Source organism: Charadrius vociferus, unplaced genomic scaffold (genome assembly GCF_000708025.1).
Source record: "Charadrius vociferus isolate BGI_N301 unplaced genomic scaffold, ASM70802v2 scaffold325, whole genome shotgun sequence".
NCBI classification, from domain to species: domain Eukaryota; kingdom Metazoa; phylum Chordata; class Aves; order Charadriiformes; family Charadriidae; genus Charadrius; species Charadrius vociferus.
The window spans coordinates 3,012,225-3,036,813 of NW_009648526.1; the positions used below are offsets into that span (position 1 = coordinate 3,012,225).

The window sequence follows — 24,589 nt, forward strand, 5'->3', positions numbered from 1 at the left end:
TTTTCACCAGCTGAAACATTGAAGTCAGCCAAAACCATTTTTTAATGATCAGTTACACAACCACTCTTGTGTCTTTGCCAGTGTTGAGGGTGTGGTAAAAAAAAAAAAGGTGTGGAGCCACAGAACAATTTCTGCATTCCTATACAAGAGGTTTTTTGCTGCATTGAGGTTGAAATAGAGTATTTTGTTTATATCTTGAGGACCCTGTTTGTGTGTTTCTTTGGGTTTACATAATAATGGGTTGCGGGAAGGATTTTGATGCCTTTTGTACTAACTGAGCTTCATCTCCAATTCTTAAAATCTGTTCACTGCTTGCACCAAAATTGAGAGTAGAGTAGTATATAAAAATATTTGCTTTACCAAGATTTCTTCCACAAAGGAGTTGGAACAGTATTTATTCCTTTATTTAAACTTGGTCTTGATTAATTTTAATATATTTTAAAATATTTCTGTACATGTGTGCAACTATAGACAAGGACACAAACCCAAACTTTATTAGATTAATTTCTTGTTAGGCAAAACACCTGACGGGGCAGAATGAGAAGTGAGGGATTGAATTTCACTGCTGAAGTTCCCTTATAGAGATTAATGTCCTTAGGCCCAAAGCTGAAAACTAAATGCTGCATGCATATGAACTCAGCAGCTGTGACTATGTGGGCTCAGATAAGCAGACCTGCGCTAGGTAAAACTTTATAAATTAGGTGTACATACCAAATCAAATAGTACGCATACATACATGTGCATGCATTCTCTCACTTTCTTCTCATCCATCTGTTATGAGTTAAAAATAGTTTTGTAGTCATTTAAACACAATGTTAGAATATTTCATTTATCAATCTCTTTCAGACTTTGGTCTGTTCCCGCACACAGTGCATACTATTAAAACTTCTTCTCAAGAAAGAATTATTTTGTTTATTTCACAAACTTTAATTCTTTTTCTCAACATAGCTGCGAGCTCATGAGTAACATTATTCCTTGTATTAAGTACAAGAAAGTAAGAGATAGAGAGATTACTGTCTAAAGGATGAATTAGTTGTGCATGTTCACATTGGGGTGCCTAGGTTAACATAATGTTAACCATTATATATAGTCCTTGATATATCCAGGGTACAATTTTTGCTGACTTCAATTGCAATGGTGCACTCAAGACTTTGGAAACCAAACCCTAGTGTCTCAAATCAAGCACCAAGGAAATTAAGGGGCATGTAGTTACTGATTCCCCTCTGGAAAGTTTTGGTTGAGTGACTTGCTTCAGGAGCTCTTTGGCAGAGACAGGAATAGAGTTCAGATTCTCTAAGGCTGTATTTGGGTACCTTAGCTGTGAAACTGTCTTTTTTCTCATTTCTGCAGCACTGCTTTACTTCTGCAGCCTCTTTCACTGTAAACTCTTCGCTTGTTCTCAGGCTGATAGACTAATCCTTTAAGCTTCAGAATTAAAATGTATGAGAACTATTAAAAAAATTCAGTGGTTTTTGACCACCATAGATTATTTTCCTCCGTCTTCTTTTTTTTGTGGTAAGAAACTGATTTTTTGCAGTGGACCTTTCTTTTAGGATTTGATAACTTATTTTGTTCTTGGAGTCTGCTGCTGGGCTAATAAATAAGGCTACTGCATGTGCAGTACGGCACAATGACAGTGTCAGAATGCAGATGCTTATCTTCAAGCAGTCACAGAGGACTTTATATTGTGGGACCTCATCATTACAACTATGTTTTCTTCTAGAAGGACTTCTTTTTCTCTTTCCAGCTTTTTGCAGAAATTTGCAACCCATTGCCAGCTTCTTTTACCTAATCTCTGTAGCTTAAGCCTGCTGATAAGGCTTGCTCAGTCTTTAATCGTGAGTTTCAACGTGATAAAATTTGAGAAAGCATCATAAAATATTTAATGTATTCAAAAATAATAAATGAGAAGAAGGTATGAGTGTGTTTAAGAATTCTGCAAGGATGTGGGTTTTAAGAAGAAGGTATTATCCCTTCAGAGATTGAGGAGATGGAAATCTGAATGTGAAACAGGCTAAATGTAGGGAATAGAAGGCACTGAACGTCCTGGAAGACAAAGTGAAGACAGACAAATTGGAAGGAAAGACAAAGCGAATGCAAGCAAACAAACGTAACAAGGAAAATGCTGTAGGGTTTTTACCTTACATGAATATAATTCCATACTATAATAGTAAAAACTTGGTTTACTGAAACATACAGCCACAACTAGCAAGTGAGAGTAAAAAGAAATAAATGTTTTATATATCATAGGGAAGAAACTGCAGTCTTGGAATTCAGATGTTAGTTTTAAGATCCAAAGAGCCCACTTCAATGCTTGACACAATTCTTTCCCGCCTGTTTTTTGGGGGGGTTGGCATTTTTTGTTGTTTGCTTGTTTTGGGTGGGTTTTTTTTTTTTTGTACGGCAAGTATGTCTGAATATACAGTATTTCATTCTAGATTTTGTCTTCAAGAATCGTGTTTAACCAGTTTTATCTGCTATGTGCTCTGTATGTGTTTATGTACATAATCTCATTTCAGCTCTCTGAAGAAGCTGATGCACAATTCTGTGAACTAAAGATCATGTTATATTAACATGTTTGTTAATGTTTCATATTCAGCTTAAATCATTACTTTGTGACCTTTACCCAGTTCTGTTACCATGGGTTAAATTTGTATAAACTCAGTTAAAATGATTGCCAAAACATTACCAACATCATCAAATATTAAATGTAGCAATGTAAAGGATTTATGAATGGATACCAACAGGAGTCATTAATTGATGTAGTGTCATTAAGCCTTAAGAACCTTTTGTTAACTCACACTGTTTATGTACAGCACCATTATAAATAAGTCATGGTGGACTGAAGGATATGGATCCACAGCACTATCTGTACATGTGAGTTCTCCCTGTCTGGCTTTTTTCCCCATTTGGACTTACTAGCCCTGTAGTGTTCGGTTCTCCTGCTTTCATCCTCATCACTGTGACCCACTCTAAATCAATGCTTTTGCAAACAGCTTTCAACTCCTTTTTTGAATGTGTGAGCCAGTCACTGAATTTTAAATGAAGGCTGTGCCTTCTTGCTCATGTAGGCAGAACCAAAGAGAATAGGATTACTGCTGGCTGTTAGCAAATACCATCTGTTGTACAGTTTAAACTGTCTATGCTATTGCCACTTTCAGTTTTAACCTATGAAATGCAATAATTGGCATTTAGAATTTATCAATGTACTCTGTATACTTATATACAATATACTTTGTACTTTCAGTGCAGTGGTTTTCATATTTTCTACTGGCATGCTTTCTTAGGGGAATTTTGTGCAGAATATACTGGGCCATCCCTAATGACAGAGTGATAAATTTAATGTATGGTCACTATGTGAGTAGTATTGCCTTCTAGTTGCTTGGGGCTGGTTGAGTGCACTGCCTGTGTGGTAGGATTCCATAGTCAAAGGACACAACAGTCTATTTCTGCTTCAGCAGTGTCCATGTATGGTTTGATAGCTGCTGGTTCAAACCTTATGTAACTGTTCAGTCAGAACTACATTTCAGTGCTTGTTTCCTTTGCATATACTTTCTAATGACACCTAGGCTCTTTTCTATCATGTTCACCTGTCTTCCCAAAGGAAGACCTGGAGGGGAGGTAGAAGGTGACATGGGTTGCCAGATAGGAGAAGGGAAGAGGAGCAGTTTTTTGATACCACATAACTCTCTGTGGCGATATGCCACAGGATATGGCATGTATTGCCAAAAGCTATTATAATCCAGAAGCTTCATTTATGCCGGTGAAGAGCTCTGCAGGCAATACTCATTACATGGGGGATAAATGAGTATAGGCTTTTTTTCTATCTAAACCAGCTGTGTAATTTGACCCTTTGGAGAAGTGATGCTGTGTGCGCAATTTCTACTCAAAGAACTTCTAAATTGTATTTGTATGGTTTGACTTCGTTTAAATGTCCCTATCAAATTGAAGATACTCGTGTATTGTTTTTTCTAATATCATCCTGAATTGTATCCTGAAGGTGATCTTCCATGTCTTATGTGTATAGTACAATCGTGTAAGGTTTCTTCTCAGTCTTACCTGAAACAAGTTGAAAAGATGTCAAAACAATAGTGTACAGTGAAATGTGCATTATGAAGAAAATTTCTTCTACTCTCCCCAGAAGATAAGAAAAATGCTCTTCTCCAGCTACAATACAGTAAAGCTCCCTGTATATACTAAAAGAGTTTGTCTGCCATCTTGAAAAAGTGTGTGTAAGTGTATATATTTATTGTTGGTATTTTTTAAGACATACTACCCCTTTCAGGTGAAATGAAGGAATTTGGTACTTAACATGTTAGAGAATTTGTTTGGGAACAGTTTGTTCATGTGAAGGTGTAACCCTTGTAATGATGCCAAGGTCATTAGAGACCTGTGGAGATCTGGTTAAGGACTGGTCACTCAGGCAGTTGGAACTTTAGGCAGGTTTTGCTTATATACCCAATTTATTTTCAAGATTGTAAATTGGGTTAATAAAGATAATACTTGCAACTTGCACTTTATATTTCTCTACCTTTTATATAAATTCACCTAGCATCTTGCTAACCTACTGAAATACATAGTGAAAAGGGAGAGAGAATACCAGTTTAGTTTAATTTTAGCGGCTGGAACAGTATCCTAAGATACATACAGCAAAAGGCAGGCTGGACCAGATCTCTAGATGACTTCATCAGTGTAGGCTGAAATTAATTTTGAACCTGTTAGATTAAATACATATATATGTGTATATTTATATATGTAGATCTGTGGGTTTTGTTTGGTTGTTTGCTTTTGTGTGTGTGTGCATGTACTTCTAAGTACATAATGCTTCCGGTGTTGGAAAAGTAGAGCAAGCCATGGTAGATGAGGTAGTGCAATCTTCAGGTACAGTGTGGGTCTGCTGCAGTCCTTTCTTAGTGTGCAGCCCTGTGTAGGCGGTTGGATGAAAAAGAACAGACAAATCAACATTCCTTTCCCTGAACTCCCCAGCATGCCTCAGCTGCTTTCACTCAGCTCCAGAAACGGGAAATGAGACAAAAAGGAGCCAGCCACTGGTGGAGTGCTTGCTAATTAGTAAACTTTGCTGTATGCAAAAAGTAAAAATTAAAGGAATATATAAATGCTATTGAAATTTAGTATGTGAGAACTTAAAGCATCAGCAGAGATTTATTTCAGAGCTTTTAACTAGTTTTATACTTAAAAGAACAAGTTTTTTCAGTATTTTCAAAAGACCAGAACTTGTCAGCCTGGTTATGCTGCCAGTTTTTGTATAATAAGTTCATTGACCCTGTAGACAGTCTGAGTGTTTTCTGAGTTACCGCTTTATCGAACTAATTTGCATGATTTTAAAGCTGTTGCTTGCTAGAAAACAGTCTAGTGAGGGCGCACTTTGTAAACAGCCTTTTATATATCTTTGCTTATTCATTTTGGGGGTGGGGAGGGGAAAATTGGGAGCGACAATCAAAAATAGCATAACTGAAAAGTGATTTTCATGCTTTCATAAAATATTTCACAAAATAGTTTCTTACCAAACTACTCTGTAGGTTTTCTTTTGTTTTCACCCAGATAGACAATTTCACATGCAAAAATGTGATGCTTTAGTAATTAGTATGTCATTACCTATTGTCACCAAATAATGTAGAGGCCAAAGCTATAAATGGATTCAAAAAGGATTAAAGAAATTGATGGATGATACATTCATGGAGGAAAACCAGGGAAAGCTGGGAGTGTGTAATGGGGAACGATTCGCCCTGTAGTTCTTCCTCTTTTTGACCATCAACATCAGCTATTGGCCACTGGAGAGAATACTGGTCTAGATTGACTTATATGTCTGTTCTGGTGTTCTTACTATTGTTTAAGGTCTCAGTGTAGAAGCAGTGGGCCTATACATGAGAACCGGATCTTTGTACAGAGTATTGCTTTGTATCAGACCCTGAATACCCAAGAGCAAGAACCACAAATTATATCTCGCATTCTTTTAGGTCTTTGGAGGAGATTCTGACAAGTCAATGAAGAGCAAAGATTAAATCCTTCCAGCACTTTACTCCACAGAGTTAAATGTTTACAGGTGCATACCTGGTCTGTGTTATAGTATAACAGTATGGATAGTATGACAATATAGACACATACCTCCACTCATGGTTTCCACAATAAATGGTAGGGTGTTTTAGAGAGGGTAAGTGGTGAGACTAAGGTGATGATTAGCTCTGAAAAGTTACATGCTGCAGCCAGTTGCCCTGCGAAAAAAAAAAATCTATCACCACATGTGATAAATTGTGATGAGTAGTTTATTGTAATTTGTCTTTGTACTGTATATTGATATGAGTTTCTGAAAAAATACAAAGTGTGTCTTTTTAAATACAAGTTGAACTCAGTAGCTAAACTCCTTCCATCCTTGGGCAGTAACTGAAAACCAAGCAGAACTTCTACTGGATAAGTACAGCCCCAGGTGTGCGCTGTATGATGCACAGGTACAGCTGCACCAATACCACTGTAAGGTACTTCCAGTGTCTATTGCTCGTTCATGCCTGCTCACTGCCTGCTCTTCTGTGCTGGCACAGCACTTTGTGGGACCGTATTGTGAAATGGATTGGGGCTTTTTTTCCAGTAACACCTTGTCTCCCCATGCCCCCATCCCCATCCTTTGGTGTCAAGATGTCTTTATATTTTTGTGTGTCTGTGTGTATATATTACAGTTGATCCTGTTCCCTCAGTTGATATACTCTGCAGCCCCACAAATGTTTGCATGCACGTAGAGTGTTGTATGCTAATGCTTGGAATAAGCAGTGGGGCGACACTGCCTAAATTTTGTGTTGCTGTGGAAGATGCTCTTCATCAATGTGTTGATCCTTAAAAGTCCATATTGCTTTTGATGTCTGTTAAGTTTAGGTACATAACTTGGAGTTACCTAACAATGGGATTTGATAATGAAAATATTTTAGGGCAATAAAGAGAAAGATGTTAAGGTGAAAACATGTGGTGGCAGGCATGAGACTGTTCAGGTGTCACATGTTACTTTAGCATACTTTTAAGTATACCTGAGGGGGGGGCGGGGAAGCTAATTGTGTGTTCTCCCACAGTAATATGGACAATAAAAATACATGTTTGTGATGCGTACAGACTTCCATTTAAATTCTTTGTTGACATTGTAATGTTATATCCTAGCTGTATTTGCTGTGGTGCCATATGAAACTTCTGTTGGAAAATAGCATTGATTATTATTTTTTTTTTTAAATATGACATAATGTGTTTTTACTAGAGTGCTGCTGTCCTTGCCAGTGAAAGAAATGCTGCACAAGAGGTGCGAAATAGCATAGAAAATCAAGTCAAAGAGCTGACTGAAGAAAATGAACAGTTGAAGAGAACTGTTGGTGAGCTACAGAGTAACATTGAAGAGTTGCACAAACAAATTGATAATGTGAAAGGAGAAGAAAATTCAGTGAAGGAAAAAATAAAGAGATATGAGGTAAGTTGAGAAAACAAGTGCCTTAAGTAGTCTCCTTCCTGGTTGCAAAAGATACATTGTAGAACAAAAACTGACAGAGAGGAGGATGGGCAATGTCATTAGGAAGGCTAAGCAAAACCAGCAGGTTTTCGAGAAGCAGGATGCAGTTTGCTGACATGAATAGGAAAAAGTTCTCCAGTGGAAACTAGTGTAAAAGCAAGTCACAGCTCGGAACTGGGGGGAACACTGATAGGCCAGAGTGAACGCACTTTATAGCTCAGTTTTCTTGTCAGATTAAAGGCCTTGCCACTATTTCTAAATGTATCAAAACATATCATTGCAGGAAGAGAAGCAACAATTACAAGAAGCTTTGAAACACGCTGAAAAGGAAGCAAAAGAATTGGTAGTGTTAAAAAGGTCTTTAGAAATCCAAATAGAAGATATGCAGGTAAGAACAGGAGCAATTTGGAATATTTAAATTTTAAATTTCCTATTTGTTTACCTGAGTCACCATTGCTTTCTGCAGAATAACACCTTGCTCTTTTTGAAGTACCATTTGTTTCAAAGTCCGGACCTTGCTGCAATGGTCAAATGAAATGTTTCATGAAAGCATTGCATCATTTAATGAAAATTGTTTTCTTGCTAAAGTCTCTTTTTTTTCCTTTTTCCTTTTTTTCTTCTAGCAAAATTTCAGGGAGATAATTGCAAAATAAAATACCTAAGGTTTTATAAATCTGTTTTATTATTTTGAATGATCATTCAACACTGGTTGGTTGTACATATTTACATGTAAAAGAAGAAAAAGCTGCACTCGGATATAAATAAAAATACTTGTAGTGGACAAATATCAGGAAATTGTTTTACCTTTTTTTTTTTTTTTATGAACGTGTCTTATTTGCAAGTGTTGCGTGGAACTGGTATATTTCATCACAAAACCAGAGAAATTTTAACACATATCGCTAGGACTTGCAGCCTCTTAAACTCTGTATGAAGTCCTCTTTCCAAAAATTTCCCTTTGCTCCTTACTAATCAATATCCAGGAAAGCATATGCTTTCTCCCAAATGTGTCCAGAAACTTCTAATGCTTTTTACATAGTACAAATTACTTTTAATGGTGGACTAGCATAAGAAAGACAATGACAATATGAATAGAATCGTAACAGTTACTGTAAACAGAGCCAAATCTATTCCTCCTCTATCCCAAATTTCTACTCAGAAAATTTAAAGCTGGAATACGCTTAATTACTATACATGATTTGTTTTAATGCTTTTGTCTGAAATCAACCTCAGTATATATTGAAATTTTCTTTATGGATAGTCAGGTAAGTAGTATTTTTTTGTAGTATCTCATGCTGTGTTACAACCTCCACTTCAGGGTAGCCTCCTCTATGTAGTCTACTGTTTCAAGAAATGAAATACGTCTTAACATTTTTACAACAATAAGAAGACTTTTGGAAGTTTCTTGAGAACTCTCTTGGGAAAGGAAATAATTTAATGTTGTTATGTACCTTAACCATAGCATATTAGGTACTGCAGTATTTTTAAAAATATCAATTATACCAACATTACGAATGGCAGTGCCAAGTATTCTGTGCTTAAACAAATTGTTTAAGTTAAACAATCAGAATATAGGATCCTTTCTGTGTGTGGAAGAATATGAAACATCTTTTTGTTGTGGTAAATAATGGTAGACACCTAGAATTAGTGTTATAGAGCACTGTAAGTTCAAATATGTTTTTATTTTTCAGTTATCAGTGAGGGAAATTATTAATTTTGTAAAGAGATGGGTCAAATAATATTGTTTGGGAAAAATAAGGAATTATTGCAATAATCGTATTGGTTACTATGAAAACAAGTTACTACTTTTGTTTTCCCCCATTTTGTTTTCTTTCCTTCTCTGGGTATGGGTAAATGTGAGTGTGTTCTATTGTTATTTTATGGCTCCCTGTCTTCTGGACCACTGTCTGTCCATCAACCTGAAATTGAGAAATACTGCTGGAGAGTTAGCCTCACTTGTGGTGAAATAACACTTAAGCTTCTTCACAAAGTAATTAATTGTCATGACAGATTGACTTTAAATTGCCAACTGACAAGCTGTTTACTTGACTCATGGTAACACTGTAACTGACGGGCCAGCCAATTCCAGTGAGAAGTACTCAAGGATTTTTGTATGTGAAGGGGACTCATATTAGAGATTATACTTGGGTTGACTATTGGAGCCGTCCAATAGGATGTCCCACATTTCAAATACTGAAATTCAGTATAGTGTATTAAAGAGCTAGACGCTGAGGAAACTGCACCATTTGGATAGTCAGTAGGAACATTTCCATTGCATCATGTTTTTTAATACCTGAGCGAAAGTGAAAGTGGTATAAATGGAAGTTCATTTGTTGCTAGAATGACATATTAGTTTATCTCAAATATTAACGTTATGGTAGGTATGCTGATTTTTATCAGTATTTTTCTCTTTTATCAGCTAATCTAGAAAAGGGAAATACCATATCCTGAATTGTGTTGCCCAAGGAAAATGATTGTTAATGAGAAACTACATATGACATGTTATTTCCTCTGAATAATATTACAAGAATGAAGTAGTATCTGTTGTAGTGTGGAGTTCTTATTAAAACAAAGATAATTTCTGTTGCAACGCTCAGTTTTCATGAGGGATGTTTTTACCTTATACCTATGTTACAAAGTTTTCTGCTGGCTACATTTTGGCAGAACAACAAGGACCTTATTATGCTTTAGGGGTAATTTCACTGTTTGAAGAATAAATGGTTCTATGGCATAGTTATTAGCTAAATAATATGGATCATAATATGGACACCTATAGATTTTGAGAATAGAGTTATGCAGAGTGGTGGTGTAAGAAAACTGCCATTTCCAGCCAAGTAGAATTCATCGAGTCCACAGAACAATCAGCTATTACACACTTTTCTGAAGAGCGTGGTTGTGCATGTGAACCATCTGATTGTGCATTAAGAACTTGTTGATTTGGTAAGAAACAACACTGCTGTAAATTCTTTTTCAGTCTTGTACCTTATATGTACCCAGAGAATCCTTTGCTTTCTCCAGTCACTAAATGTCATGTACCAGAAGGGAAGGCTGGAAGGTGACAGGATCCTTACTGGGTCCAGGAAATGCTTAGTCCTGGATGCTTCACAAGAGGGACATGGGCGTGAGAGATTTTAACAGATGGGGGGGAATGAGAGCATCAAGCACCTGAAGCAGCATGCCACTGGCAGTTTATTGTTGAACTAACTAAAACCAAACTCAGCAAAACTGAAATTTGGAACAGGTCTGTTATCTAGGAATTGCATTTTCTATTAAAATAATTATGATTACAACTTCACGACACTTTCTAATTTTTAAGTCATGTATTTAGTATTTGTTTTATCATCCCTCTTAGTAACAAACAGTAAAACTAGGTTGATGGAAGTGTGGAGATGCAATACATGAAAAGTCAGGATGTCAGAATATAACTCAAAGGAGAAAAAGCTAAATTTCAATCTTGGGCATCTCAATCTGCTACATATCTGAAGATCAGGCAAAAGTTAGCATGACCTGATGAAAATTGAGGTGATCCACTGCTTGCATCAAGCCCCCTCTTAATATTGCCTTAAAATATTGTAATTATTCATACTTGTTATTACTTGGGCAATTGCCCTAGTTAGTAGATGACATTTCTTCTCACAATAGTGATTTTTTGGTTGGTTCGTTGTTTTTTTGTTGTTGTTGATAACTCTGCAGTAAAGAGGGTGACCAGATCTGCTCTGATGTTTGCTTCCCTGATTTTCAGCATGCTGGAAATGCAGAACAGTATCCTGCTGGCACCATTATTTTGCCACAATGTATTTCACTGATCTGTGTCTGCGCAGTTTGTTTCTCAAGGATGTGTAAACAAACAGTAAAGTTAAATGATGTGTGAAAGGATAAGGGGGGGGAGGGGGAGCACATGAGTTTTTTATAACCTTTTCAAACATTAGCAGGGTCCCAAGACTTCAGCATCTTTTAGAACTGAAGTGCTAAAGTTGAACCTTTTCAAGGTTCTTAAAATCCTTTGGTGTCAGCTAAACTGATTCTGGTGTAGAATTAGGCTTTGCAAAACAACATGTATTAGCCCCCAGCATGTTTTAGAGTTATGTATACACTTCCTAGGTATCCACTGTAACTCCTGTTTGTATCAGAGATGTCTTTTGTTGGCAGGTTATACAGGAACATAAAAGAGACACCAGATCTAAAGAAATCCTTAACTTCTAACATTTGACAATGTTCTTTCTTTTATAACAGAACAATTATTTTTTGAGATTCTGATCTATATTGCCTACAGAAATACTACTGTGTTTTCACATTTAAAGTTTTTTGAAGTGTAATAAAGTAAGCATCATAGGTATTAGATAGTCAACAAAACTTTATATTTCCAATACTAAAATGTAAAACAATGTTTTGGAACGCTTTTAACAATTTATGGTGATTTTAATTATTTACAATTTTTTGTTGGAACAATTTAAACTGTCCGTAATCTGGTTGTAATCAATGTAATGGTGATTCTCAGACTTCATAAAAACAAACCCTTTTTCTAGTCTTGTAGTGTCTATTTGGAGTAGAGCCATTAAGATGTTTTATTATGGAGGGAGAAGGAAGAGGTGAGGGTCCCAACATGCAGTTGGAAGATAACCTGCTTTTCTTGTATTGGAATGAACTGGTGACAGTCAGTTAACCTGCTGATGGCCAGTATTTAGAAGTTGGAGGGTGGTAAGTTCTTGAACATCCTGAATGTGATAGCAGAAACATTTGGAGCTCCTGGTAGATAAGCATACAGCATAGCTCTGCAGTTCATTCAAGATGTAATCCAGACAATGAAGGTCTGGCTTGAACATTCATGGCAAAAGTTCTTTCAGAAAGGGGATTTCTATGCTAGGAGCTGCAAAGTTCTGTTTGCACAGCATCTGTCACAATGAGACATCATCTAGATTAGGGTTTCTGGGTGCTAGAGAAGCACAGCGAGGGAGGAATCCCCACCAGTTATTTCACACTCATCATAGGAACAGGTTTGTATTTTAATTTTTTTTTTAATGTAGGAAAAAAGGTTGTTGAAAACTCTAAGGGAGCATATAGGAAAATGTGAAACCTGAAATGGATATTGAACCTCATGCAGGAGGTAAGATTTGCTGACGTGTGCAACTGCAGAGGAATATATGCTTTGCACACAAAAGAATCATGACAAAAGTCTACATTTGGTCCTACAAATGTTGCAACAGTGTTTTAGGAATTTGTAGGAAGGATAAAGCACTGCATCGCTAAAATAATGTTTGTCCTGTAAATGCTAGCAAACTGTAACTCCATAAACTTTTAAAAATTTATTTAAGTTTACTTAATATTACATCAGCTGGTGGTATTACTGCCGAGTGTTATATGGCATTCCTTTAAGGCATTAGAAAGGAGAGTCTACATTTCATTATATATATATTTTTTAATCTACTGCAGGAGAACATTCGTTGTATTTCACAGGAACGGCAACAGTTAACTCAGCAGTTAAAAGATGAAACTCACCAGAAGGAACAGTTAAAACAGATAAAGAACGAAATGGAGAATGAACGATGGCAGCTGAACAAGACTGTTGAAAAGTTACAGGAGGAGGTATGAGTTCACTCCAAAGAGGCTGAAGGAATCTGAATATCTAACAGACAGATGCAAATGGGCTGCCAAATTGTAAAGAATTATTATGTTTTTTAAATGTGTAAAAGAAAGTGAAATGCAAACTTAAATATTAGTCTCTTTAACATGGATACTATCAAAAAAAGCTTTCAGGGTTGGCACAGTGGTGCTGCTATCTCAAAATACTGTTGTAAAACAGTTCTGTTTTGTTTAAACAAGATCTCAGTTTTGAGTGCCGTTCTAATGTATGCTACAGCAGTATTTCAGGTTTTACAGGTGATTCTCAAAATGCTACTGCATTAGACTTATTTTGCCATCTGTGTGTAAAGCGTACAACTCAATATTGATAAGTGTGACTGTACAGTTCATTATGTCATTCAGCTGGAAGAACTGCTGAGAGACAAAAAGAGAATAGTGTTGCTACACATACTATTAGAAAATAACCTTAGTGGTTTGTGTTTTCACACTTCTGCACAGAAATTTATTTGCTTGGGAACATGTTTGATAAATTTTCCATTTGAAAATACTGAACTGAATATTGAAGCTGGAGAAAAAAAGCTTTTGGTGTATTAAGCATCATAGAACCTTTTGTTAGCACTATTTTAAGAAAAAAATGCTATGTACATTTTTCCCAGATGTCTGAAATGGTAGAGGTCTCAAGAACATCAACTCTGGAACTTCAGAACCAGCTTGATGAATACAAGGAGAAAAATCGCAGGGAACTTGCAGATGTGCAGAGGCAATTAAAAGAGAAAAACCTTGAGGTAGAGAAATCACGCCTGACAACAATGAGAATGCAAGATGAGGTAATGACTCATAAGTGACAAATTGTAACCTTTGACCTAGAATTCAGCTCAGATAGTTTTCAAGACAATGAATGTTTGCTATCGCGCTTTTGTGTACTTCACCATGAGAGACTGATCTCAATCAGCATGCTTTTGAGTTTCGTTCTTCATGATGATGATCAGCATGTTACTTCTGCCAGGGAAATGGAGTTTCCTGTTTATGACAGATAAATGCAATGTTTGACGAATGAACTTGTCTTTAAGTGTTATGACAAGGATTCCATTGATGATCTGCTGCTCTTTTAATGCCTACTACTGAAGGTTGAGAATGTGGCAGTATTCTTGAATTAGGAAAAAAAAAAACCCAGCAGTTATTTAGGGGGAAAAAAAATTAAAAGGAAAATTCTGGCTCTAAAGGAGTTGACATACATTCTCCTCTTCTTTCGTATGAGCCAAGTTGCAGATTTAAATGACAGAGGTGTCTGTGCAACCAAGAATCAACCACAGTCTTGAAGTGTCTGCCTCTTAGCATGTAAATTTTGCCATAAAGGCAATCCAGTCTTTTAAAAATCGGCATATACTTGTTCTGCAGTTGGAAAAGGTATAAGAATACACTAGTCACAGGTGTTTTCTGTATGTAGAATATTTTAATAGTTTGATTTTTCCAGTTCAGAACTTCTCTTATGTTGCCCTTTCCCCTTAACAAACTCGTTTTAAATTCAATTCAAAAGAACAGTAATAGAAGAAAGTATAGTTCTTATATATTATTCGGTCTTCATTCTACATTTATTCCATTCAGGGATGGAGAGGCTTTGTAAAGGGATGAAGACTCATAATGAAATGCGAAAGATAAAACTGGGCTATTGAGAACATGGCTTTTCAGTTGAATAAATGAGAATAGACAGCATAAATAAAAGATACGCATATGTGTGTGTATGTAAATATGTATACACACTGTGTTTATAGTTGTTATGAAAAATAATTCTGGTGTTATCTATTACAACTACAAAACAAATACAAAGAAAAAAAATTCAGAACAAAATAAACCTTCATTATTTGACAAAAAGATAACCCAAACACTATATAAAGGACAAAATATTACTAGTTGTGGAATTCTACATCTCTAAGAGGCAATATGAAAAATCCTAGGGCTTTAAAAATGTAGTATGACAACTAGCTGCAAAAGAGGAAAGCAAATCTGAAAATACAGGATAGGCAGGTTAAACAGCAGAGTCTCTAGAGAGACTAAATATTTAGGACAATTGAAAGCCTTTGTATCTCTTCCTCTTGTGTTTAACAAGAAGTACAAACAGATAGTCCTTCCATTCAAAGTGAAAAAGCCTGTTGTCTGTCAAAATCCTCTTCAGTAGGTGTCACAGTACACAAAACATTCTTTTTGAGAGTCTCATCAAAAGCCAAGGATTGTAATGATCATTGCAACACAAGTATCATCATCTTGTTGTAGAAGAAAAATTATAAAACAGTCTTGCAAAGCAGTACGGGAGTTCTTCATTGCTGCGTCTCTTGTAAGTTCTCTGTGGATACGTAAAAGATACCAATCTTGAAAGTTGTCAATCCAATGTCATTCTGAAACATTAAATGCATATGAAATGCTATTAATCTACAGCTGTATGCACTTAACTAGCTGTTCACCAAGTCATGCGGATATCAATGTTCTGTTGTGAGGACTTAGCAATAGGTAGCAAACTCTGTTAACAGTCACTAATATGTTATTTTAGCCTTGTCACTAAAAATAAGCACTTGAATAAGCAGAGGAAGAAAATGGAAGACTGTATGCTGAATAAAAAAAATTTCTTATCATATGTAATATACATATTACAAGTATAAGGAATGACCACAGTCTCACCTAAAATCCTTCTCACTACTTTAATTTTTTTGTTTAAGTACTGTGAAAGTTTTAGATAATTTTATTGAATACATTCTGTTGTTAGAGTAGATAACTTTTGTCCTCAGCAGATAGCCCTACTATATCTGAAAGTTATACTAGTGCATATATATATGTGTTAGCAATTACATCATATACAAAATGTTGTCATGGAAGTACCTCAGACATATAAACTACATAATTATTTAAAAGCTAAAGTATTGGTAGTCTGAAAAGGAAAGGAATAATATTGCAAAAGTTCTGAAGATATAACCATTTATAAAATTGTGAAAATTTTGGTTTGATGTAACTGGGTAAAAAGAAATAAATAAAACAACCCCACTATATATAATTGTTACTGTAAAAACTGTATTATGAAGCATCTCTTTAGATCTTATATTTAATTCAAATTTATTTTCTTGGTGCCATCTTGTGGATTAAACAAAAATTACTGTGAAAAGCAGGATAACAATGCAATTCCTGTCATGCTTCCAGATCAGTCATGTTTGTAGTTAGTCCCCTTTACTGACATAACTTATTTATAAAAAGTACAGTATAAAGTGTATTACCATAATCTTATTGTTTCAGATGCGTCTTATGGAAGAAAATTTGAGGGACCACCAGAGAGCTCAGGATGAGGCAATTACAAAAACTCAGCTGCTAGAACAGACTGTGAAAGGCTTGGAGTATGAGCTGGAAGCCAAAAACCACTTAAAAGACGATCGGGCAAGACAAATCAAACTAATGGAGGTAAAAGACATAAGGGTTGGTGTCTTATTAGGACTGATTAAAATAATTTTGGTATTTCACATGGATTCTGCCTGGGAAGAAACAAAATAACGTCGTGTTATTAATGAAAATCCATGTAGTACTGCTGCAGGAATTATTCTCGTTTGTGCTAAAGGTGATCTGTTAGCATATCTATTGTAGCATGATATGTTCTAAATGGCAATTGTTCTTTCATTGTTTTAATTAAGTTTCTTTTTAATTAATTTTTCTAGAGTTTATCAGGCAAAATTGTATAACTTTTGTTCGTAGACCCATCACTTGAAACTTCAAAAGTATTTAGAAGTGTAAGTTTTATTTATCAATTCATTTCAGGAGCCTAAATGACATCGTTATTCTAACTACATTGTTACAGGCTTAGCTTTATAATGTTCAGTTCAACTAAGCTGTCATTTGACTTTCATAAACAAACACTTTTATGCCATTGTACTCATATGAAAAAAAAAATTGTCTTCCAAATGTATAATGTAACTTAGACATTCTAAAAACAGTCTCTAGAAACATTACACAACTTCTCTTATTTTCTTGAAATTGGTGGGAGTGATTAAAAAAGGAAATAAAACTTCTATTTTACTTCTGTCAGACAAAAAAAAATAATTTTAAAGGCTTATCTACCTGCCATCTCTTTTTCTAGATTCTGTACATGTTTTCAGAGGCATTTCACTTTTCAAGCCTGTCCTTTCAGACAGTTTGAGTCTTTGATGTTTAAGGAAGAATGCCCTGGTAGCAATCTGAAGAGGATGGGAAAGTAGTATGTTGAAATTACTTTTCTTTGTCCCACTTAGGACAAGTTATCTCACCTGGAACTTGAGCTTGATGAAGAAAAAACTAATTCGGATTTGTTGTCTGAGAGGATCAGTAGATGCAGAGAACAGGTATTTGAACAAGTTTTCGAACTGTTGTATAACGATGAGGAAAAAGTGTTATTGGGATCTCAAACAATATTGATTAACTAAATAGTGATTAGTAATGCAGTTTATATACCAGAAAAACAAGGTTCACAAACATGATTAAAGATGCTCCTCTCTGTCATCACAGACTAATTTTTTCCTGTTTTCCTAACTGGAAAACTGACACAGATTGCATATAAAGACTGAATATTATCCTCTGATATTCTTGATGTAGTGAGCTTCATCAAGTAATCATTGATGCATGCAGACATGATGCTATCTTAGGCTTAGTTTTAGGTGGTAAGGCTATCAGAGAAAGCCTGGTTGTAGTGAGTATCTTAGATTGAATTATCACAATTTTTTAACCTTACTGAAAAGTAGGCCAGCGTAATAGAGTCGTGATTTCAAAGAAGGAGGAACATAGGAAGTTGTGGCATTAATTAGGGAAGTCAGCTGAACTGAAGATGCTGGCCAGTTTCAACAGAGAGGAAGCTTTATTTTCATTACAAGTGTAGAAACTGATTAAGCTATATAAAAGATAAGACAGTTGGAAAGTGTTTTCCACATTAAAAACGTAAGTCATTATAAGTGTTATATGAGTAGATAGCCCAGGAAGTGGGGAAGAAGGATTTATTACCAAGGTTGTGTTTGATGGCGCAGAAAATGTAAAGATGAAGTGAGATTTGCCAAGATAAGTGAGAACTATCTTAGTAATTCAAACAAGTAACAAAAAGGTTCTTGACTGTCTAAGTAGAACAAAAGTTGTGGAAACTGTATGATGAGTTATCAATCAAGATAAAAAGTAATCCAGGTATGTCTTCTCAAATAAATGAATATTTTGCCTCTGTCTTCAGTAAGGCCAGTGAATGTGCACATGGGGGGAAGCAGACTCATGGAAATGAGACCATTGAGCTGGAAATCACCAAGTCTAAGAGAATTAGAAGTTCATTGTTCTGAAGAAAGAGGCCTTAATAATATTATTCAAGATTTCTGGAAGAACTGACATATGAAATTATAGCTCCTGTAACAAAGATTTATAATAATAAACCAGAAAAGTAGAGAATAGGGCCTAATGAGTAGAAAAGCAACCAGAGCATCCATTGTTGAGTAGTCAGTAGAATGCAAGTTCTTGATTAGTTCACAGAAAAGAATATGGTGATGTGGCTGTCTTGGAATATCACAGCCTAGACATTGTTCTTTGCCTTAGTTTTATGTTCTGAAAGATATGAAACTGATGCATAAGTCATTACAGCATGTCTCCTACATTATGTGCTATACCTTAGTAATTTCCTAAAAGTCCAGGAGACAATTTCCATTGAGGTACAACTGACGATAGTCTGTTCTGTTTTCATTTCTCTTTCTTTCTCCAGAAAAAAAGAATTGCTGACATTCTTTTGAATAGCTTTAATTTCAGAGGGAGAACAGAAAGTAAAATGTTAGTTTCTATGTTTTTTCAATGAAATTGTGTATTCCACTGAGACAGCTGGAGAGTTTTAAAGTGAGTTAGAGCTCAGCTTTCTTTCATGCATCCTTGAAACACCAAGGTGCCATTACTACTTTGTTGGGAGTCAGGTTACTGAGATTCTGTTTGGTTGTGTTTTTGCTATTGTTCCATTGATATTGTACAGACTCTAAGTCAGTGGGTGAAATAGAATGTAAAGGACCCATAATAATGTGGGGTCATGCTATTGTTAAATTAGGAAGCCTTTAATACTAGAGTCTATGCCTGTGTTGTAAGCCTGGGATAAAAGAACCTTAGTCATTGCTGCACTAGTGGGTACTATAGTAAGTTAATTTGCTAACTGAATGGAAACCTAAAATACAGATGGGTGACCAAATTGTTACATAATAGGTAAAAGACATGTTTATTTTGAGGTCTGGAGTTTCTCATTTCACACATGAGTTACAAAGGTTGCTTTGTTTTGAATTTATGCCAGAATGACTAAGTAGTCAAATTACTAAAGAGTATTTCAGGGTCTGCTAAGCATTTATAATGACATGAGAAATTCTAATGGATATGTTTTGGTAGTATCTGTATTTCTGTAGATTTTTTTTTAAATTATAAATGTGTGATTTTAATACGCTGATAATGAACTGTAATAGTCAAATTCCTAGTAAAAACCAATTAAAACAACTGTTTCTGTTTTACATAAAGATAAATGTTTGAATAAACATTGGGAAGACTGATAGTTCACATTCCATTTACCATGAAATGTTACCATTTTTTAATTTGAACACCCTTTTGAATCTGGGAATGATTGCATGAGACACTGTTCTCATCTTCCCCACCTTGTTTTCAAGAAGTACCTCAACGAAGTGAAAACAATAAAAAACTTGAGGGGAAAGGTGAATCATATCCTATTAGTTTTTAAATTATGAGGTGTTAGCAACTCTGGAAAAAAAAGAAAAATGGTCAACAAAGACACACACATAGAAAGCTAGAAGGCTCAGCTGCCCTTTAAGTCTAAAGTCATAGAATCATAGAATTGCTGAGGTTGGAAGGGACCTTTAAGATCATCAAGTCCAACCATTAACCTACCCTGACAAAACCACTTCTAAGCCATGTCCCCAAGTACCACATCTACCCTTTTTTTAGACACTTCCAGGGATGGCAAATCCACCACCTCCATGGGCAGCCTATTCCAATGTTTAATAACCCTTTCAGTGAAAAATTTTTTCCTAGTATCCAATCTAAATCTCGTCTGACATAACTTGAACCCGTTTCCTCTCGTCCTATCACTTGTCACCAGGGAGAAGAAGTCAGGCACCACCTCTCTACAACCTCCTTTCAGGTAGTTGTGAGTGGGGACAGGGCACATTTTAGTACATGATGTTCCCCTCCCCACCCCCCCAAGAAGTGAAATGAAGTACCTCTTGCCATTTTGTTTTTGCAAACATAGTTGAAAAATACTTAAGATACCCTCATCAATTCTTGTATTTGGTGAAAATGCAAATGTATGTTGACTTCAGAGTTGTTTCCAGTAAGTGTGAAAAATGGACTAGTTAGTTTCCGTGACAATTTTAGAATAAATACAGAAGGATAAAATTGCATTGACTGCATCACACGCTTCCTTTGGTAAAGAGTTCCCAATGGATAGCTGTATACCCTCTCTTTAGCTGGCACCAGGTGTGGGAAGCAAACAAATGAAAATGTGGACATGAAGGTTGCTTTTCAGTTATGAAGGATCAAAGGGGTTTGTTTGGCTTCAGCTTATTTGTTTGTTAAACATTGGGGTTTTTTGGTCACATACTTGAGAATTGTGTATGTAGGTATATGTATTTATATATGCACACGTGTGTATATATATATATTTTACTTTTCCCTATTTAGGTATTAACAAGAAACATAGGCTGTGAACCTAGTGCAAGATGGTAAACAATGGTGATAGCATCTAAAATCTTAGAAATCAACTTGCTTTCACTAATAATGAACTCAACAGCTGCTTCTAATCCTAAAGCTGGTGCAAAATGCTGTTATGTCTAATAAAGCTTTGTAAAAACTGATACAAGTGCTTTTCTCAAGTCTTTGTTGTTAGCATTCTTCAAATCCAGTTGTGATAAATATTGCCTTAAGCTGCAGAAATAGTTTATTCTTTGAACATAATTAGAATGTATTAGATATATGAAAGGCAGAATGTGAAGCACAAAGCTCCTCATGGTGCATACCCAGACCCTATCTTAACTACTGTGAAATGAGTGAAAAGTTTGAGCACATTTTGGCAAGCAACTGCTTTTTTTTTCTCTTTTGTGCATGTTAATTATATGTTTACTAATGAAGAGTGCAAGGAGATAAGTGAAAACAGTTTCCACCTCGTCCAGCAAGAATTGTATCCTCCTGCCCTTCTCTTTTTACAAGCTCTTGTATATATTTGCACATAGCTTTCTGATCCTAATGAGATATAGTACTTTTTCTCTCTCCCACTGTTTTTCTGTGAGGCTGCTTTTACTGTGAGGTGTCCAACAACAGTAGCAGTCATCTTGGAAATATAATAATTGTTCTCTAAATAATTCTTTAATTTGGGATCTTGAGAAGGTTGCACAAATTTGTCACAGCCTTTGAGCACAGTAAGAGCACAGTAGAACTTCAGAGTGGCCCATTGAGCAAGTCCCTACATAAAACAAAACCCCTTTCTTCAGTTAACAGTTGCGTTTTTAATTAGTCATTCATTTTACTACAGATTTTGCTTTTTTCTGTGTCTGTCTTCATGGCTAAAGCAATTACAGCTGAATAAATTCTGTGTAATCCCTCACATTATAACTTTTTTTCATATATTTCGTGAACTAATGCAGCTCTTGTGTACAGGAGTGATTCTATTTTTTATATATAAAGTAATATTTTAATTATAAAATTATATTTTAATATCTAAAACAATCTTTTACTATCTAATGTATAACACTTTATTATTTTTAGGCTTCTATGTGACAATGAGAGCTTTTAGGAAATTACCCAGCTGTTGAGAACACAGCCATGTGCTAACATTTGTGGTCCAGTAACTGTTATGACCTTAGTTTTCAGGAAAAAAAAGGAATGCCTTCTACTGTTCTGAAACCATACTGTGATATAACATATGCAACTGCATGCATTGCTACCATTATTTGTATTCATATCTTCGTTTCAAAGCTACAGGAAGAGTATAAAGTACTTCTTTCAAGCATGTGATTAGCTAGAAGTATATCTTTTAATATTATAATGTGGTAAAAAAAAAAGGCCTAAGGTAAAATTTCCTGTGCTGTACGTGTTTAACCTTCACATTCTTAGCATTGCTTTTGGATTTTTTTAATGCAAGAATTCCCAATTGCTTTTGAAAGACCTTTAGTGAGATAAATCTGTAACTTAGAGCTCCTTAACTGTTTTGGTGTGTTTATGCAAGTTCATATGTCACTGTTGTAAAGCAAGGAAGAATGCTGTGGCCTCTGAAACCTTTGTCAGTCTTTTTGCAGGTACAGTAATTGGCATAGATGTTCGCTGTGTTCCCCAGGTGATACTCATTATAGTAAACATTGTGCAGGGAGTAGCACAAACGCTGTGGTAATATTAGCTGTGCCTGCAAAGGCATTTGTAAAACCTTGAGGGCAGTCTCAGCAGAGTGAGAGGCAAGAAAAGTATTTGGGCACTGCAAACTTTTTTCTTTAGCCCTGAAGTTTCAGTAGCAGCTGTTAGGCAGTTTAGAATTTCTCTTTGATCCTCAGAGTTTTTTTTCCTAGTCAAGTCCAGTAGTGAGATAAAACAAACCAATTCTGTATTCTTACTGTGATGCTGTATTGATCCGGTAGGTTTCTTCTTATATATTGAGAATATACTTTCCTTTTGGTTACTGAATATGCAGCTGAAATATTTATGGAGACTAGCAAAAGCTGTGTTTTAACAAAACAAATGAAAACCACCCCCTCCCAAATCCAGAAGTCAGTGCTTTCCTAGCATGACAGACATAAAATTGACTGGAGGAGGGGAGGAATGTTCATATCCACTATGCATCACAGTCTGTTGAAAAAGAGCTTTTACTATTCTCAGGGACATAGAAAACTGTAATTGGCTGTAGTTTCTCACTGAGTTCTTGGCACTTCTCTTCAGTTACCAGTTTGTGTTTAATAAAGTGAAACTTCAAAGTAGACTAGTCAGCACCTGAAAGGTAAGGTGCCATTTCAGAGCTTCAGACTTAAGTATGAAGAAAACAACTGTAGGTGTTTGCAGACTGATGTGATGTTCTGGAACTCAGTTCCCTGCCACATGATATGTCTTTCATGCAACGTTTTAGAGTTCAGTTCCCTGCTACATATATACATATATATGAATACATATACTGAACATCAGCAATACCTAGTGTGGCTGGAAAATGCATATAATAAACACTGGGAATAACATGGGCTTCCTGAAGAGGGAAACTTTATTCAAGATTGTAATTGTAAACGTCATCCGAAAAAATGAGTATGTCTTGAGTTCTAAGAAAGAGCAATTTTTTTTCTCATTGTGTAAGTATATGTACTTTATGTATATGTGCATACACATGCATACGTATATGTACACACGGTATCATATAGATAAATGTAAATTAAATCTTTTATTAAAATTTCTATCTTTTCTTTCTATAATAGATTGAACAAATGAGGACAGAGCTACTTCAGGAAAGAGCTGTAAAGCAAGATTTGGAGTGTGACAAAATTTCACTGGAAAGACAGGTAGTTATGGCTGGCATATCATCACACTAGCAAGATAACGGGCCGGTTATCTGCCTTCATTAGGAAATTCAAATAAGCATTTAAGGAATACAGTCTTTGGTAGCTGGCACTATCATAGAATAGTTTGGGTTGGAAAGGACCTTTAAAGGCCATCTAGTCCAACCTCCCCCACCATGAGCAGGGACATCTTCAACTAGATCAGGTTGCTCAGCACCCTGTCCAACCTGACCTGGAACATTTCCAGGGATGAGGCGTCTGCCAGCTCTCTGGGCAACCTGTTCCAGTGTTTCACCACCCTCATTGTAAAAACTTTCTTCCTTATATCTAGTCTAAATCTCCCCTCTTTTAGTTTAAAACTATTGCCCTATGTGCTGTCACAACGGGCCCTGCTATCCCACCATAGTGTGCTCCTGGGAGTATGTGTTAGTAAGAATAGATTAAAAACTATGAGCATCTTAATATTGATAGTCAAAATAAAATATTATAATCTTGAATTAAGCCTTCTCTTACTATTTTTTTTCTTTCTCTACTCCCTGTTTTAGTTTGAGGTTTGTCATAATTTATGTATTTCATATACTAAACATTCATACTATGCATATGTCTGTTTATATAATATAATAAGACATTTTTGTTGTAGTAAATGGAGGCATCTCTCTACCACACGCATTCTGTCTATACGTTGGAGCATCAAAGACATTAAAAAAAGAAATGTGACAGTTGATATGGTACACTTGTTTCAGAACAAAACTGAGATATCAGTATAGAAACTTTTAAAAAGCACATACACAGAAAAGACTGTAGAACGTCAAAGACACTGTTATCCAATTTAGCCGTAAATCCTGTGACCACTTTTGGAGGAGCTATTCCTCAAAGTCTTAACAGTACTTCAGGAACACTGTTGAACGTAGATCATAATTTCAAGCAATTGTGATTTTAGTCAAATACTTTTACTTTTTAGTCAAATACT

General features: G+C 35.7%; 1 protein-coding gene across 1 annotated transcript in view; it reads left to right on the plus strand.

Annotated features, from left to right (window-relative positions):
- Window positions 1-24,589, plus strand: part of CGNL1 (cingulin-like 1) — a 43,999-nt gene that overhangs the window by 15,208 nt on the left and 4,202 nt on the right. The window contains 7 exon segments of the mRNA XM_009885737.1: window positions 7,256-7,462; window positions 7,785-7,889; window positions 12,929-13,081; window positions 13,735-13,905; window positions 16,358-16,519; window positions 17,341-17,430; window positions 23,539-23,622. Coding sequence (XP_009884039.1) covers window positions 7,256-7,462; window positions 7,785-7,889; window positions 12,929-13,081; window positions 13,735-13,905; window positions 16,358-16,519; window positions 17,341-17,430; window positions 23,539-23,622 — 972 coding nt within the window.